This window comes from Pyrus communis, chromosome 4 (genome assembly GCF_963583255.1).
Source record: "Pyrus communis chromosome 4, drPyrComm1.1, whole genome shotgun sequence".
Lineage (NCBI taxonomy): Eukaryota > Viridiplantae > Streptophyta > Magnoliopsida > Rosales > Rosaceae > Pyrus > Pyrus communis.
This window is the reverse complement of record NC_084806.1, coordinates 27,431,828-27,451,164: the sequence shown is the minus strand read 5'-3', so window position 1 is coordinate 27,451,164 and position 19,337 is coordinate 27,431,828. Positions and strand designations below refer to the sequence as shown.

Genomic DNA, 19,337 nt, shown 5'->3' with positions numbered 1-19,337 from the left:
TTCGGTTGAGGGGTTTCGCTATTATGTGTCGTTTATAGATGAAGCTACTCGATTTGTATGGATTTTCCCTATAATGAATAAATCAGATGTGTTCAATTCATTTGTCAAATTTTGTGCTTATGTTGAGAACCAATTTCAGTCCAGGATTAAGCTTTTCCAATCTGATGGAGGTGGAGAGTTTGTTAACACTGCATTTAAGGAATTTTTGGCCACACATGGTATTGTACATCAGATTTCCTGTCCCTAGACACCTCAGCAGAATGGTCTTGCTGAAAGGAAGCATAGACATCTGCTTGAGACAGCAATCACACTGTTATCTGTTGCTAAGTTACCACATAAGTTTTGGTCATTTGCTGTAGTCCATGCTGCATTTCTGATTAATAGGATGCCTAGCAAGACTCTTCATATGGATTCCCCTTTTGGAAAATTGTTTGGCAAGCACCCTGACCTGGTTCATTTGAAGGTTTTTGGTTCTGCAGTCTATCCATACCTCAGACCATATAATACTACAAAATTGCAATCCAGATCCACTCAGTGTATTTTCTTGGGATATCCTCGAGGGTATAAAGGTGTTTTGTGTTACAATATGCTTACTGGGAAAATTCTTATTTCTCGCCATGTTTATCATGATGAGACTGTGTTTCCTTACCAGAAGGATGTCACTGCAGTTGCTGGAACGATTTCTTCTTCTAGTTCCACTGGTCAGATGAAACCTATTCTTGTTCAGTTGTCGTTTCCAGTGGCACAGGTTCTTCATGATGCTCATCCTCCAGATTTTCAGACTGTTTCAGCTTCACAACCTCTCAGATCTGTTTCTTCAGGTTCTTTGGAAAATGCACAGGACTCTGTCTCTCCTGCTACTCTGTCCAGTCCCTCTTCTCTGTTGCCTGTCCTTCAACCCCAACAGTCCCCTGTGGAGGTCTCTCATGTTCCCTCACCTACTTCTGCTCTGCCTGAGAATGTGTCTATCTCCCAAGGTATTCAAACCAGATTGCGAACAGGGGCTATTACCAGAAAGGATTATTCTGCTTTGACTGCTATATTTCCAGAAGTGACATCTTTGACTCTTGACGATAATGCTCATTTCTCAGGAGGTTTCACATTTATTGCTGACATTGTGGATGTGTCTGAACCATCTAGTTTTAAACAAGCCTCTCATATCCCTCAATGGCAGTTGGCCATGCAAGAAGAGTTTGATGCTCTTCAATCCCAAGGCACGTGGACTCTTGTTCCTAACTCTTGTGAGAAGAATGTGATTGGAAGCAAATGGGTGTATAAAATTAAAAGAACTAGTGATGGATCTATATCCCGTTATAAAGCTCGGCTAGTGGCTCAGGGTTTTAACCAAGAAAAGGGGCTGGATTATACAGAAACCTTTAGTCCAGTTGTTCGTCATACTACAGTGCGTTTAGTGTTAGCATTAGCTGCAACTCATCACTGGGAACTTCGACAACTCGACATGAAGAATGCATTTCTTCATGGAGACTTGCAGGAAGAAGTATATATGAAGCAACCTCAAGGCTTTGTTCATCCTAACTTTCCTACGCATGTTTGCAAATTGGTTAAGTCTCTTTATGGCTTAAAGCAAGCTCCCCGAGCTTGGAATGATAAAATTACTACTTATCTGCAAGCAATTGGTTTTGAAGCCTCTCTGTCTGATTCTAGCTTGTTTGTTCACACTGTTGGGACTGATGTTGTTATTCTGCTCTTGTACGTCGATGACATTATTATTACAGGGTCTAATTCTCAACTGATTCAGTCTGTGATCACAACTCTTAATGCTGCTTTTGATTTGAAGGATATGGGTCGATTGTCTTATTTCCTCGGGCTTCAGATCACCTATAAATCTAATGGTGATCTGTTTATTAATCAGGCCAAATACACTAAAGATTTGATTCACAAGGCTGGAATGGATGACTGTAAACCTTGCTCCACACCCTGCAAGCCTCATAATCAAGTGTTGTCCACTGAAGGTATCTTATTATCAGATCCTACCTTATATCGCAGCTTGGTGGGTGGCTTACAATATCTCACCTTTACCCGTCCTGATATTGCCTTTGCTGTGAATAATGTGTGTCAATATATGAATGCTCCTACTGATATTCATCTTGCTATGGTTAAACGCATCATTCGCTTTCTCCAAGGTACTCTTCAATGTGGTTTAACATATATTTCTGGGGGTTCACTTACAGTCACGGCCTATAGTGATTCCGATTGGGCTGCTGATTTGAATACTCGACGTTCTATCACTGGGTATGTGGTTTATCTTGGGCAGAATCCTATTTCCTGGCAATCTAAGAAACAGTCCTCAGTTTCTCGTAGTTCCACGGAGGCTGAATATCGTGCCCTTGCTAATACCACTGCTGATATTGCTTGGATTCGACTTATCCTCAAGGATTTACATGTCTTTGTGCCTTCTTCCCCAGTGCTCTATTGTGATAATCAATCAGCTATAACATTGAGTTTAAATCCGGTTCAACACTCTCGGATTAAACACTTGGAGACAGACTTTCATTTCGTCCGTGAAAGGGTTCAAAAGGGCGATTTATCTGTGGAGTATTTGTGTACTAAGGATCAGATTGCTGATGTGTTGACAAAGGGATTACATGGATGATGCGTGATTTATACGCACACAAATTAAACCCTCTTTTTGTCAAATTGTAGTATATGTGCAAGTAGGGATCGTTCTGGACCGGGGATTAGGAGGGATTGTTAATCACTTGGATTTGACTTAAAAAAACGTAAAAACACAAAATAAATGTATTTCTAACTAATCTAACACTTTAAAATAAATGGGGGATTGGTTTTGGACGAAATTAAACTAAAATAGAAACTTGGAAACAAAACAGATTGTACAAACGAAATTGATGGAATAGAATGAAGAAAAACTAGTTAGAGGGTTCCTTATCCACACATGAACATAAGCATATAATTTGACTCCCAGTTATGACTTCAACAAACGATGAATGACAATGCTCCAAGTTAATTAGGTCCGCTTAAATTAACCTTCAGATTTCCCTAGATTCATTGGATTGAATGGGATACGCATTACAACCAAATTATTCCTAATAAAAGTCTCTCACATGGAATACGCATGATAGAGACATTCAACAAAGATCATTAAGTTCAACGGAAATCATAAACATTGACTAGGCATTCATAACTATGGAATACGCATGTTAATCCAGCCTAGGGTTTACTAAACACAATCGTGACTAGCGATTTTTACTACTCATGAATATAAGTTCATAACGATTAGGTGAAATTCCCTTATATCCTAGCATCAAGTCTTAGGCATGCAAATTAAGTGTCGACCCTCAACCCACATACATAAACAAGTTCTTAATCAAAACAGAAAAGTAACCCACATCTAAAGTTCATGAATTCATAACTGGAGTAAATCAAATCATAACCAACATATGTCCATGGCTTCAAATTCGCCTCTAACTAAAAAGAAATTAGTTTCACATGTTTAACATAATTGAATAACAAGTTAAATTAAACATGAAAACAGAAACAAGAAAAGAAAGAACAAATGGATGGAAAGTTAGCTACGGGGTTCATCTCCACATATGTTATACTTGCATAATAAAACGATTTCCAATTGCATTTCAACAAATCATTAATTCTCAACGCCCTGGGTCAATTAGGTCCGCTTAAATTAACCGTCAAGTTTTCCTTAAGTTAATGAATTGGATGGGTTAGCGCAACGCAATTCACAACATTCTCCAAAAGTCCTTTACGTGAAAAGCACAATAAAGATACAATCAAAGATCATTAAGCATCATGAAAACTTTAAGTGTTGACGAGGCATTCGTTACTATGGACTACGCATGAAACTTATGCCAAGAATTTATTTAACGCGATTGTTTATAAGCAACCTCCACTACTTGTGAATATAAGTTCGTAACTATTAGGTGAAACTCACTTATATTCTAGCGTCATATTGATGCATGAAAATTAAGCGCGCATTCTTAATAAACATTCATAAATAAGTTATCAATCAAACGGTTAAACAAATTGAACCACAACTTATGAAACGCAATTAGAATTAATCAAATCAAAATGCAAGCATAAACATATATTTCGAATCACCCCCTAGCTAAAGGGGGTTTAGTTTATTATAACTTTGAAATCAAAGAAATACCTAAACATTCCAACAACTCAAACTTGAATTGTATGAACGTTTAGGCACTCTTCTCTTCCATTCCTCATACGTACAAACAAAGAGAATTGAATTTAAACATTGAAATCAAAGAAACACCTAAACATTCCAACAACTCAAACTTGAATTGTATGAACGTTTAGGCACTCTTCTCTTCCTCGTTGTTGTAGCACAAGGTCTAAGGATAGTTTGATGGTGTGAATGGTTTGGGGAGTGGTGTTTGGATTAATAGGGAAATGGAAAAATGGTGTTTGGATTACAAGGGAACTCACGGCAAAAAGAAGGAATGGAAGTGTTTGTGGTGTGTTGTGTATGAAATGAGATGTCCCCTGAATGAATGAATGCAAGGGTATTTATAGGAGTAGTGGAGGGAACATATGGCTATGTCATTTCTAGGTGAAGTAGGTGGATGTTGTAGGTGAAGTGGATGTTGTAGGTGAAGTAGGTGGATGTTGTAGGTGAAGTGGATGTTGTAGGTGAAGTAGGTGGATGATATGTTAAGTGATAAGTGATAAGTGATATGATATGTGGTTATGATATGATAAGTGGTTAAGTGATATGATATGTGGTGATGATAAGTGATAAGTGCATGTGGGTTAACTAATGAAGGAAATGCATGTGCAATGACAATGTGTTAGAATGGATGTGTGTTATGCATGGCATGATTGGGATTAGGAAAGGTTTAAATGTCCTAAAACTAAAGAGAACAAGGTTCCAACACTTTGGCTCCAATTAGGTCTTCAATTTCGTCCAACACTTTGGCTTCAAGCATAAGCTATCCGTCCTTAGCCCAAAAGTGCTCCAAAAGTCTCCAAAATGCATCTTTTTGCTCCTTTAGCCCTTTGGACCTACAAACACACGAAAATAGCTTAAAGTACCAAAATAACTAAAGAAACATAACGTAAATGTACGAGAACAAGCCATTTAAGTCGCATAAATATGCTCCTATCAAATACCCCCACACTTAGCTTTTGCTAGTCCTCGAGCAAAACAGAAAAACAAAACAAAAAGAACAAAACACAACCTACACCTTCCAACAATCGTATCAGGGACTTCCAATGCACATGACAAGTTAAAAATCATTATTCTCACAGATTTGAGCCATCTTTACACTTAAGTACATTCTTAATCATAGTCACCACATACTAGTTCACAATTAAGCAATTAAAACACATTTCAAATGTAGTAACATGCCTTTAGAGAATTCCCTCAATTTCTTACTAGATGTACTCTCGTTTTTCACACAGATTTTCTGACTACACACCCTACACTAGGTATATGTGAGAAGATTGATGTAAACATGTAGACGAACACTCACATATGTTATAATAAGGAAAGCATTTTCTGGAGTTAATAAGCATGTTTAGATATGATCTCATGAATGGAATGCTACTACTTAGACGCGAGAACCAGTGATACCATATGCTCATACCAAGTTCAAACTCCACAAATTGAAATACACAACACTCAAGATAGAAGTCAAGGGTTGTAACGGGGCTTGGGGTATGTGGATAACAAAGAAGGGATATGGAAAACAAAGGTTTTTAAAGAAATAGTGAGCAAAGCATTTGAATCAACTTAGAATTCACTTTTGAATGAAAACTCAACTTTTGAACAAAAAGGGAGAATTTAGACAATTTACGCCCAGAATTGGTGTTTTGGAACCTTTCTTCAATCACTTATTCTTTCATTTTTTTTTTTTTTTTTTTTTTTCAAGCTCTTTTTTTTTTCTTTTTTTCTTTCTTTTCTCTGTTTTTTTCTTTTCTTTTGAATCTCAAAACATCAACACTTAAACATTCTCTCCCCCACACTTATTTTCTTTCATAATGTAACTCAAAAGGAATTCAATTAAGTCATGCTCACTATCTTTTAAGAACAAGGGTGGGGATTGTCCTAAACTAGGCTAGGTGAGGAAAATGTGGGTAAACAAAGAATAAAGGCTAAACAAGGCTCAACGGGGTTAAAACTTACAACATATACGAAGTATGGGAAGTAAGGCTATTTGGCTATGGTGGTGGTCACTACACAACTTCTTCTTGAATATGTGTTATGCAAATCAATAACATGCTTTGAATGAAATGGGCATGAGTTCTAGCATTTGGAACTATATGATAAAACGCCTTCTAAGTAGTAACCAAGCAAAGAATAATGAGATCATGCAACGACTTTAGAAAACAAGAAATCACAGATTATACTCTCCAAAGAACGTTATAGGCTCAAGTCTCTCAGGGTTGTAGCGTTTGTTTGAGTTCCTTCCTTCAAGCATGTTACAAAAACGAATTTTTTTTTCTTTTATGATTGCATGTGAAGTCATACATTATAACCATAACCAAGCATATACCAAGAGTAAATCAAACTTTTCTCTATGTTTATAACTCTTTCTAACCGTCATGCAATTATAAACCAAATCCTTATCATTGTGTTGGAAGGTACCCTAAGACACAAACACACACACAAAAACAACTTTAAAACAACTCTTTTTGGGTTTTTCAAAACAATTTTTCAAATTTTTATGGGATTTTCGAATTATAAAACAAAACACACTAAAACACTCTAAAACAACTTAAAAACACCTTAAAATAGCAAGGAACAACATTAGAAGTTATGGTGGATAAAACCCTACGAATTTGCATCAAAACACTTTAGTTACCCCCCCACACTTAAATCAAACATTGTCCTCAATGTTTTAAGCATAGATTCACACAAAACATAAGTAAACACACAAAAAGCAACTAAACATATTAAACATGGCATAATGTAATTAACAAAGAGAAGAGTTTAGGGACGCAAATCTGGTTATGGAGTGTAAATTCCCTCTTCTCCTTGGTGATTGCATTGAGGCTTTGATCTTTGTGATTCCACAGGCTTACTCTTGAACTGGTTTCTGCCCATCGTTGATTTTCCTTTGTGCTACTTCTTGAACTGGGCAGCAGGATGGTTCTTTTGGTTTCCCCCGAAGGTCTGAGCTTCCTCCTGTTATCTGTTTCTTTGTTCAATCTTTGCAGGAGTGGTCCCTTCTCTGGAAGTGTAACAACCGTTGAAGATGACTACTCGAGAGCAACGCTAGGTAAGCAATCAGGAATAGATTCCAGGCAGTTGGCTCCAGATCGGAAGACTGACTCCAAGTGCCGGCTGATTGCTTCTTTTACTTTGCCATGCAAGTAAGAACAAGGACAAAGAAAAAGACAGGGAAAGAGCATGATATGAGATACTTTTGCTTTTGACCTTGATGATATGAGATACCTTTGCTTTGAAGAAGCGGTGAATGAATCAGCACATGCTTCAATCCGCCGTTTCCTCCTGGGTCATATGTACTCCAGGCATCTGGTATCATCTTTGGGGAAGAAGAAAGAATTGAGTATTTTGAAAGGCTTTGCTGGGAGTGCGCCCTCAGAGGTGAGGGAGAGTTGGGCATTTTCTTCAGGTTTGCCCTGCCATAAAAGACGAAGGTCGACATATATAGAGATAATATCAAGTGGTGGTACTTTTTACCCTTGTCGACAAACGTTTTGATCCCGCAAATCCGGCTCTTTGAAATAGTGGCGCCTCTTCGATCTTTGAATACGCCTCTTCGATTTCTGAGCAGGCGCCCCTTCGATTTCTGAACGACGCCCCTTCGATTTCTGAACGACACGTGGTAGTGCAGATGCGGCTCCTTTTGACAAAGCTGCACGCGTCTTCAGAAAAGCAGAGAAAGCGAGCCGAACTTTGCGCTTGTCGGCTAAAGATGTGTAGTTGCGATGATGGCCTCCACGTGTTTTCAGCTTTGTCAGAAATCTTTTGACAAAGTTGAACGCGTTTTCTGAAAAGCCGAGGGAGCGTCGCCTAACTTACGCCGGAAAATCCGGCTCTTTGAATCGGTGGACGCGTCGCCTTGGCATTTTATAGAGCTATCGATCACCGCCAACATACACACTCTGAAGATTTCCCATTCCTGAAACTCGACTCCGGCCCTTTGTGAAATTTTTAACTCCATCCACCCCTTCTCTTTGAACACTTTTGAAAAAAATGGCAAACTCATCGAACCTTAGCTTAGATTTGAGTCTCAGCAGCGATCCGGTTGCGCCCCGTCAAGGTAATGTATGGCGCCCTTCTTTTTTATCTTCTAACGGTCCTCTTTCAGGTGAAGACTCTGTGATGCAGGACGCCACAACAGCTACAATAGTAGCTAAAAACCTCCTCACTCCAAAAGATAGTAGGCTGCTGTCAGGACGGTCCGATGAGTTGGCCGTTCAAGAGTCCCTCGCACTTAGTGTTCAGTGTGCGAGTTCTGTGTCCAACATGGGCCAACGCCTGCTTGCTCGGTCCCGCCAAGTGGAATCGTTGATGGCAGAGGTGGAAAGACTTAAGCAAGAGATCCAGCAGCTTAAGTATGAGAATAGAAGTTTGCATGTGCTTGCAAATAACTATTCGTCGGGGATGAAGAGGAAGCTTGATGAGCTGCAAGAATCTGAGGGTCGAATTCACAGTGACCGTCAAAGGCTTGCGTCTTATCTACAGAGGCACCTTTTTCCTGGGTCATCCAGCGCTTGGCCAAGTATTGAGGCCTGGAATGCTCTAGCTCCGATGCCTCCCGCTCCGATGGCTTCCGCTCCGATGCCTCCCGCTCCGATGGCTCCCGCTTCTATGCCTCCCGCTTCTATGCCTTCCGCTTCTGCGCCTCGTAGTGGGGCTTCACGCAAACAACCTTTGTGAAGCTCCACCTTTCTCCATGTTTAGTATCTTTCTTTCTTTTTTTTTTTTTTTTTTTTTTTTTTTATTTTTTTATTTTTTATTTTTTTTATTTTTTTATTAACATAAATAAAATCAAACGGCATGGAATTGGTCCTTGAATGGAAGGTGATACTTGAAGTGAACCGGCATTGGTTTGAATTCTAGTGTAGGTGCCTGATTCATAAAAAACAGCAAGTTAGTATAAAATGTAAAGGAATTTGAAAAAAACTTACTTGTTTTGTCCGACAAGAACTCAATGACAAACACCACTCCTTTGAAAGTTTCAGGGATATTGGACTTGGCCAGATTGCAAGTGATGGTTATGACTTGTCCAATGTCATCAAATTTAACTTCTTTGGATTTTGTGGTTTCAAGAACGTCCTCTTTGATGAATTCATGACATTCCCTACTTGTCACCTTTGAGAGGGCTTCCAAGATGTCTTTTTCACCTTCTTCTTCCTTGGAAGTCATGAATCTGCAAGGAATAGGGATACTTGTTGGAACGGGGTTAAAAATAATGAAATTTGGAACAACCATACCTGTATTAGATGGCATAGGAGCAATAGGAGCCTCCGGTAAAGGTGTTTCCACCCTTTCCATGGGTTGGGTGTATTCCTCTTCCTTGTGATTTGATTTTGATGGTTGAGGGTCCGTTCCAACCTCCTTGTCACTTCTCAACATGATTTCCTTGGCAGTTTCAAATTCTCCCTTCTGATTTGCAATGGTTGAACTAGGGAGTTCGCCTTGGTCGCAAAATTGTCCTTCGAACTCCGCTATCTGCCCAATTTGCTTTTCCAGAGTAGTAAGTAATTGAAAAATCGTATCATTATCATTTGAATTACCTACATTACTTTGGGCAGGTTGTGGTGGCTGCATAGGCGTTGAATAGAACTCCTCATACGGCTGCCAATATCCTTCTTGTTGAGCCTCATTGTCTTGATTTTGTAAGCCCTGCACCAAACAAATTAATTCATCAAGCTTTTGGTTATAATTTATTGACGAACTTGAGTTTGGTTGGGCATATTGAATATGAGGTTGTGGTGGCTGCATAGGTGTTGTATTGAACTCCTCATATGGTTGCCAATATGCTTCTTGTTGAGCCTCCTTGGCTTGATTTTGTGACCCCTGCGCCAAAGAATTTATTTCATTAAGAATTTGATTATAATCTATTGGCGAACTTGAATTTAATTGAGCATATTGCATATGAAGTTGTGGTGGCTGCATAGGTCTTGAATAGAACTCCTCATATGGTTGCCAATATGCTTCACGTTGAACTTGTTGATCTTCCCACCATATAGAGTTTGAATGATCCCTCCAATCTCTTTGTGGACATTGATTGGCTTGAAATCCTTGCCTATATGAAGCACCAAATGTAGGGACACTCTGCATTGTGGTCCTTTCGGCATACGGCGACAATTTAGAAGTAAGATTTGCCAATTGAGCTTGAATGCTAGCAAAATCCATATCTTACTTCTCTAGTACCTAAAATCAAAGAAAGAGAACTAAATCAAATATCAAAAGTAACAACAAACAAAGAAAACAACACTAAGTTAGAAACTAAAACGAAAACAACTAAACAAAAAAAAAGAAAAGAACCAAGGGATTAGCAAAGTTGCTAATCCCCGGCAACGGCGCCAAAATTTGATGCGTGATTTATACGCACACAAATTAAACCCTCTTTTTGTCAAATTGTAGTATATGTGCAAGTAGGGATCGTTCTGGACCGGGGATTAGGAGGGATTGTTAATCACTTGGATTTGACTTAAAAAAACGTAAAAACACAAAATAAATGTATTTCTAACTAATCTAACACTTTAAAATAAATGGGGGATTGGTTTTGGACGAAATTAAACTAAAATAGAAACTTGGAAACAAAACAGATTGTACAAACGAAATTGATGGAATAGAATGAAGAAAAACTAGTTAGAGGGTTCCTTATCCACACATGAACATAAGCATATAATTTGACTCCCAGTTATGACTTCAACAAACGATGAATGACAATGCTCCAAGTTAATTAGGTCCGCTTAAATTAACCTTCAGATTTCCCTAGATTCATTGGATTGAATGGGATACGCATTACAACCAAATTATTCCTAATAAAAGTCTCTCACATGGAATACGCATGATAGAGACATTCAACAAAGATCATTAAGTTCAACGGAAATCATAAACATTGACTAGGCATTCATAACTATGGAATACGCATGTTAATCCAGCCTAGGGTTTACTAAACACAATCGTGACTAGCGATTTTTACTACTCATGAATATAAGTTCATAACGATTAGGTGAAATTCCCTTATATCCTAGCATCAAGTCTTAGGCATGCAAATTAAGTGTCGACCCTCAACCCACATACATAAACAAGTTCTTAATCAAAACAGAAAAGTAACCCACATCTAAAGTTCATGAATTCATAACTGGAGTAAATCAAATCATAACCAACATATGTCCATGGCTTCAAATTCGCCTCTAACTAAAAAGAAATTAGTTTCACATGTTTAACATAATTGAATAACAAGTTAAATTAAACATGAAAACAGAAACAAGAAAAGAAAGAACAAATGGATGGAAAGTTAGCTACGGGGTTCATCTCCACATATGTTATACTTGCATAATAAAACGATTTCCAATTGCATTTCAACAAATCATTAATTCTCAACGCCCTGGGTCAATTAGGTCCGCTTAAATTAACCGTCAAGTTTTCCTTAAGTTAATGAATTGGATGGGTTAGCGCAACGCAATTCACAACATTCTCCAAAAGTCCTTTACGTGAAAAGCACAATAAAGATACAATCAAAGATCATTAAGCATCATGAAAACTATAAGTGTTGACGAGGCATTCGTTACTATGATTGCATGAAACTTATGCCAAGAATTTGTTTAACGCGATTGTTTATAAGCAACCTCCACTACTTGTGAATATAAGTTCATAACTATTACGTGAAACTCACTTATATTCTAGCGTCAAATTCATGCATGAAAATTAAGCGTTCATTCTTAATAAACATACATAAATAGGTTATCAATCAAACAGTTAAACAAATTGAATTCACAATTTATGAAACGTAATTAAAAGTAATCAAATCATATTACAAACATAAACATAATTTCGAATCACCCCCAAGCTAAAGGGGGGTTTAGTTCCTCATACAAAACAAAGAGAATTGAAATTAAACATTGAAATCAAAGAAACGCCTAAACATTCCAACAACTCAAACTTGAATTGTATGAACGTTTAGGCCCTCTTCTCTTCCTCTTTATTGTAGCATAAGGTCTAGGGATAATTGGTTTGGGGGATGGAAGTGTGGAATGGAAAAATGGTGTTTGGATTATAAGGGGAGAGATGGGAAGCTCACGGCTAGGGAAGGGAGAATGTGTTTGTAATGTGTTGTGTATGAAATGAGATGTCCCCTGAATGAATGAATGCAAGGGTATTTATAGGAGTAGTGGAGGGAACATATGGCTATGTCATTTCTAGGTGAAGTAGGTGGATGTTGTAGGTGAAGTGGATGTTGTAGGTGAAGTAGGTGGATGTTGTAGGTGAAGTGGATGTTGTAGGTGAAGTAGGTGGATGATATGTTAAGTGATAAGTGATAAGTGATATGATATGTGGTTATGATATGATAAGTGGTTAAGTGATATGATATGTGGTGATGATAAGTGATAAGTGCATGTGGGTTAACTAATGAAGGAAATGCATGTGCAATGACAATGTGTTAGAATGGATGTGTGTTATGCATGGCATGATTGGGATTAGGAAAGGTTTAAATGTCCTAAAACTAAAGAGAACAAGGTTCCAACACTTTGGCTCCAATTAGGTCTTCAATTTCGTCCAACACTTTGGCTTCAAGCATAAGCTATCCGTCCTTAGCCCAAAAGTGCTCCAAAAGTCTCCAAAATGCATCTTTTTGCTCCTTTAGCCCTTTGGACCTACAAACACACGAAAATAGCTTAAAGTACCAAAATAACTAAAGAAACATAACGTAAATGTACGAGAACAAGCCATTTAAGTCGCATAAATATGCTCCTATCAATGGACCAGATTTTCTGCGTCATTGTTTCAATCTTAAGCTTGGGTACCCCAGCAAAGATTGAGGGGGGGTATTGGATGAGTATATAGGCTAAGTGATACTTACTGCACGTGAGAAACATGTGCATGTATGGTTTACTAGATAAGATAGTATAAATAGTTTTTCCCTCTTTGATAATTTTAGTAGATTGTAAATTCAGAAATATTGAGAGAAAGATATAGAGAGTTTTCTTTGGCTTCTTCTTCAAGCTTCTTTCCATTATCTTTCTTGACTTCTATGGAATCCATCTCTGTTGTTAATAATATAGATGTGGATTGTGATAAAAATTTGCATTGTGAAACTGAAATATATATAGATACTAGATAGGTTGGTTTACGGCAGCTCATGGTTTTTCTAAAGAATTTCCCACTGCATCGAGCGTTCTTCCAATCAAGCAGCACCACGGACACAGAGAGTGAAAGGCATATATACACGTATTTGTTATTTTAATCTCAATTTGCACCATAAAATAATTGATGAAGACGAATTAAATTTTGACTTTGTCCATTTGTAATCTCTTAAGCACGGCATCTCCATACGGCATCTGTGCGTATACCTCTCTGTCTTTTGACACTCTGGTTATAATTACAATAGATACGGACTGAGAGAAAAACTAAATTTAAAGAGAGACTTTATTTCTTGCGGTATGAGTTAGATATATACAGTTTTGGGTTGGAGCAAAAGAATGTGGGAGAATGTTGAGCAACAGATTGTGTGTTTTGGGCAGAAGAATTACCAGAAGAGTGGTTAAAGAGTATATACAGGCTCACTTCTCGTCCTCCAAACTCCAAACCCACAGAGCTCAGATTGTTCCAATTTTGTGCCCTAGCATAAAGGTGTGTATGAACCAAAACACCTTTTTTACTATCTGGGTTTTGTGTGTTTTTGTGTAAGTTTTCTGTTGTGGATTAAGATTTTTTGCGATTTAGGGTTTGTTGTGATTTAGTGGTTCGTTTAACCGTTGAAATGGAGACATGTCTTGGGATTCATGTTATCATGTTCCAGGGTTTGGGGCTTGAGAGTTGTCCTCCTGTCTGAATCTATAAATTTTGGGTAATACTAGAGAGATCATCTACTTAAACTATAATTTTATAGATCACATGATGTGGTAGATGATTGAATTCATTATTTAAATCATTATAGAAGGCACTCAACTATCAACCGTCACATCATATGATTTATAAAATATAATCTAAAAACAAGATCTTCCTAACATTTTTCATAAATTTTCAGCAAGCTATGTTTATCCATTTCCTAGTTGTTTGTCCAAGTTTCTTAGTACCCAATGAACAGTACCTTGATTCTTTTTCTTCTACATATTTTCTATTTTCTAGCATGTTTGGTATCTTTTTGGATCCATTTATTTTACTTTATTTTTGAACCTCATAAGCATCAAGAATTTTTATTATACATTCATCCTTTTTCTAAGCTACGGATTAATTTCAAATTAAATACAGAACAACCCCTTCATTTTCTTAAACAAATCTTCTGTCTATATGAGCAGTGGTGAAAACTGGTTTACACAGCATGGGGAGGAACACTGGGGAAATTGTTTCACATGCAAGCTCTCAGGTAACCGCTGATAAACCAGATCATCTTCTTAATTAAGTGTTGTAAGTATGTATTTTAAAGTTTTAATAATTTTAATGGCGATGTGAAAACAAAATAAATATAGAGCATGACGAAGGGACAAGGTCAACGCAAAAAATCACTTTTTGCTTCTATAGACAAACCACCCGTAGATGACGGCAAACCAAGAAGTTTGGTTATTAAGGTACATAAACTCGAAACTCTCCCAAACCATATATTTTCGGATTTTTCTATAGTGCGGTTAACAAAAAATTTTAAAATGCAGATATATTATCGATATTGTTGATACATCGACTTTATAGTTGTCAATATACAATTGATATGGTTGACATAAAAAGTGCAATTAACTACACTGTATAATGACTGATGTAATTATCATATATATTTGATTTGAGATATCTCAAGGAAATATGTATCTTATTAGATTTGTTTGGTTAAACTTGCAACAGAAAGCACATACTATGATTCCTGCACGCATTGTAGCCGAGGCCATATCAACCCTCCATGGCGATGGTCTAGAGCTCGGATGGTCAGGCCCTATTACACCAACAGAAAGGGAATATGTCGGACAGTATGTGTTAGCAAAGTACCCACAGTATGCTGGTCTTGTTGAAGGAGAACAGTTTGATCTCTCTAGAATTTGCGTCATCAAAGAATCTCCCGAAACCATGCCCGACGACAAGAGGAAGTCACCAAGGGGCAGCTTGAAGTCACCAAGGGAGTCCTGCATGCAATTCGCCGGAAGCAACCTTCCCGACTTGGACAGGACCCAGTTGGAGCCGTCAAGGTTGCTTGACATCCTCACCAAGAAATGCTCCTTCCCGGGAAGTTTCATCTCCATCCCTGAGATACAAGCGTGAAACAAGGTCTTGAAGCACTGTGGATTGACCGATGACGACTACCTTGTTCTCTTCACCCCAACCTACAGGGACGCCATGGTATTGGTGGCGGAGAGCTACCCGTTCTATCAGGGAAACCACTACATGACCATTCTCGGAGAACAAGACTGCATTAAGGGTTTTGCCGGTTACAAGGAATCCGGAGTAATTCCGGCACCAGAGAGTTGGTTGGATTTGAGGATCAAAGGTTCACAACTAAGCCAGTATTTCAGGAAGAAAAGTAAGCCCAAGCTCAAAGGTTTGTTCTCTTATCCGGCTTATGTAAACGGGATTCATCACTCATTACATTGGGTATCAGAAGCACACTGGAACTCATGGCATGACTGGTCATCGGAAAGGATCACTTGAATCTCATGCTTCACCGGCCAGACCTGGTTCTGTGCACGATCGACAACTCTCACCGGCAGACTTCGAAGATCACTTGCCTTTTGGTCAGGAAGAAATCCTTTGATACTACAGTGTACAATATGTTAAACAGAAGCAAACCCAGACATGCCGTAACATTTTTTTTAACTGTGAAAAGGAGAATATGAATACGAGCGGATAAAATCAACACACTAAAGTCAGCTAAGTCAAAAGCGGTCTTCGCACCCGCGGTAAATAATAACTAGGAGGTTCTGGCTTTATAACAGTAGAGATTTACCTCGGTGCTCTTGGTTTGTTAAGGAGCGCCATGATTATGGTTAGCTGGCAAACCAATCTTCGTCGTTTGAATTAGAAAGAAAAAAGTGAAAGACATGGGGAATGCGGTTCCAGTTATGGTATATTCTGAAATGCTTTTACACATGACATGAAAACGCACATTACGCAACTCACAAAGTACTTACAGGACATGAGCACCAAAAAGCAGGACAAAGGAATAGGAACAAGCCAGAGCCTCTCGAAGTATAAGTCAGTATCCTCCAAGGTGCATGGCAATTTGGCATCCTATACCAGTCGGATATGGGTTTATATGGGGGGCTCACCGGATGGACGAACAACTAACTGTGAAACAAATACCTATGGTATCGTTTGGTATGCAGACGGGACGGGACGGAACGGAATGGGATGGGACGGGACGGGTCAGGACGGAACGGAACGGAGCGGGAGCAAAGATGCCCTCGGATGGAAACAAGGAGGAAGAAGAAGGAGACAGAGAGGTTATAATTTTGTGTTCCACGGATGTGGAACGAGTCGTTCCAGAGGGGTGAGGTGGAACGAAAATTCACCCAAAACTCGTCTCGTGGAACAGCTCGTTCCACCCGTTTTAGGCGTACCAAACGTGGAACGGAACGCCTTGTCCCACTCTGTTCCGTCCTGTCCCACGTACCAAACGGTACCTATGACATCCAAAAGATTCAAGAGAGTAACACATCACATTGCACAAGCAAAGTGGTTTCTTTAATAAAAAGAAAGACATCTACTCCATGTTGAATCTATTGGCACAATTCTATAGCGTGTTTATGTACGTTGAGATAACATATAATCTACTCTGACCATTCTGAACAAGAACTCCGAATGTTTCTTTCCAACTGTGGCCAACGCACAGCAAAATTGGTACACAGTTGGGATCGTTAGCCCACTTTTGCATTTTCCACCTCACGCTCCTGGGAGGAGAAAAGTATGGAAGTTGAAATAAGGAACACTGCAAAAATTGCAACATACATTAGGCAAAGAGTGCAAGAACAGAGATGCCATGCACATGATTACTAGCGGGAAGATATGGGGAACACTTCAATCCAATGTGAGATAAATTTTAGGGTAGACAACCGCTACCCACGAAATGCAATATGATGTATTCCATCATTTTAACTGTGGCCACTGGGATGAATAAAATTTCAGTAATGGTGCTCATATATCAAATTAGTTACCAAGATCTTGGTGTCAAAGCCCATCATATTTTGAAGTCATATTGTTCCATGACCAAGTTACTTGTAAACATTGCTCTATAGGAAAACAGGATGCACACAACCACTCATCTTGCAAAGTCATATTGCTGTATGTCCTAAATTTGGTTTGGTGTTTCCTTATTTCTTAAGAGGAAATATAACAACAAAAACATTTGATGACACGACACAAGATTCATAACTGTTACATATATATACATATATATAAACAGGAGATGCTTCAGGCAAGGGTTTGGTGTATATAACTGCATGCTGCAAAGGGTTTTCCAAACATGAGTTTTAGTGTACAACCTTTGTAACCCGTTTTCCATATATGCATCAAGGGATGAAATCACCCGAGGCATCTGCTCCAACAACTGCATACAGAGGAGAGGAAAATTAAATTTACATTGAATGTTTATAGCCAGCATCATCTTGGCGAAACTAGTCAAAGTACCTGTCCAGTATTCTTTATTGTAGATGTTTTTAGCAAAAGGTTCTTTGGCAGCTTTGTCAGTTGGGCCTGCAGAAGAAAAGAAACCAGAAATATAACCAGGTGCAGTAAGCAAATGAGGCAAAGTCATATCATGGCTATCACTCATACTGCATGGTGAAGAGCCTTTTTTTGGTACTGTTCAAAAGTAACTTGTGTATCCAGATGATACGATGAAAATTATGGGTGAGAGAATAACTACTTCTTATTGCATCGTGACATATGGATAAAGACACATTTCATCTCTGGAAACTTGGAACAAAAAAAAACTTTGCTAGATGTATCTCATTGATAAGTTGACAACCGAACAAGGATTACTCCAAAATTACAAAAACAGCAAAACACGAACCATACCAAGAGCCCAAATTTATAGTAACTAGTGCTCCTCCACTCCCATCATCCATCCCAATGTGTTCATTACTCCATCACAGTTTCAAGGTAAGGTCATGGTTAATATATTTTAAGGCCCTACTCCTCACCACAACCCAAAACGTTATTAACACTCGTCTTCAAAAGCAAGAAAATTCAGTACCCTCTAAAAAACCTGCTTACATGTACCCATCAGTTCTTGTTCATCAAAATCTATTTTAATAAACCGTCCTCCGGAAAAGCACATTCTAAATAAGCACTTCAGTCTTCTATTGATCCATCAACTATTTGTATCAGCTTCAAAATCCTTCACAAGGAACGGCGTGTCTGACAATTTGGAGATTGGTTTCTAGTATTTCAGTTCTCTACCTATATGTGCCCCCTTGTAATAATACCAGCCTCTTGTCCGGAAACTCTTGCATTTTTCTACACATTCTAAGCATGCAATTCACTCTTTAATATATCCATCAAATATTTGTATCAGTTCCACAATCCTTCACGAGGAAGGAGTGTGTCTGATAATTTGGATATTTCTTAGCCTTTCAATTCTTTTAGTGTCCATTATCACTGTCCTTTTTACACATTTTTATTTCATAAAATCTCTGCCTCCAGAATGGTACAATCTTTGAGGTAAACCACCACAGCCACATACAATTCTCCTTCAAAATCTACTTTCACAAATACATTTCCCCCTTTTTTGCTTGGTATAACCAAAGTTCAGAAGAAGAAAAAACTAAACATCTCTGTAATACATTGACCATTCCCAAAATCTAACCAAAACCCAGTTGCCAAATTGGTTTAATTTTCGAGAAAAAGAATGATAAAGAAGACCCATTAACTAATTAAACCACTGCCAACTGAAACTTGCCATCCTCTGCCACATCAATATTATGAGATAGAAACTGACAAAAAGAAATAGAGAGAGAGAATAGGAGTAGGCCTGGGAAGGGGAGGATTGCTCCATGAGATGGAGGAGGCTTGAAGTGGATAGTACGGCCTGAGAGATCTGATCAGATACCATGGCTTTTGCTGTATTCCCTCTGCTGTTTCCACCTCCGGTTGTGGATAGCACGGAAAGCGTTATTTAGGGTTTAGGGAGTAGGATTCTATTTCCTCTAAATTCCCACCCACCTCCTCTTGGCCCTTTTCTTCCCCCTCTTTTCTTACG

At 38.5% G+C, this 19,337-nt stretch overlaps 2 protein-coding genes across 3 annotated transcripts; one reads left to right on the top strand and one right to left on the bottom strand.

The window, feature by feature from the left end:
• Positions 1-14,480: 14,480 nt before the first annotated feature.
• LOC137732923 (uncharacterized) lies at positions 14,481-15,403 on the top strand. The gene is made up of 2 exons (XM_068472167.1): positions 14,481-14,525; positions 14,993-15,403. Exons 1-2 carry the CDS (start codon positions 14,481-14,483, stop codon positions 15,401-15,403), a joined length of 456 nt encoding a protein of 151 aa, XP_068328268.1.
• Positions 15,404-16,782: 1,379 nt separating this feature from the next.
• Positions 16,783-19,337, bottom strand: LOC137732276 (tobamovirus multiplication protein 2B-like). 2 transcript variants are annotated; one of them, XM_068471581.1, is made up of 4 exons: positions 19,110-19,337; positions 17,765-17,830; positions 17,620-17,684; positions 16,783-17,028 (listed from the first exon to the last, which is right to left on the bottom strand). In XM_068471581.1, the coding sequence occupies exons 1-4, from the start codon at positions 19,188-19,190 to the stop codon at positions 16,872-16,874; spliced, it is 369 nt and encodes a 122-aa protein (XP_068327682.1). In that variant the 5' UTR covers positions 19,191-19,337; the 3' UTR covers positions 16,783-16,871. The 2 variants fall into 2 exon arrangements, with proteins under 2 accessions (XP_068327682.1, XP_068327683.1); XM_068471582.1 differs by having other exon boundaries at positions 16,783-17,066; positions 19,110-19,333.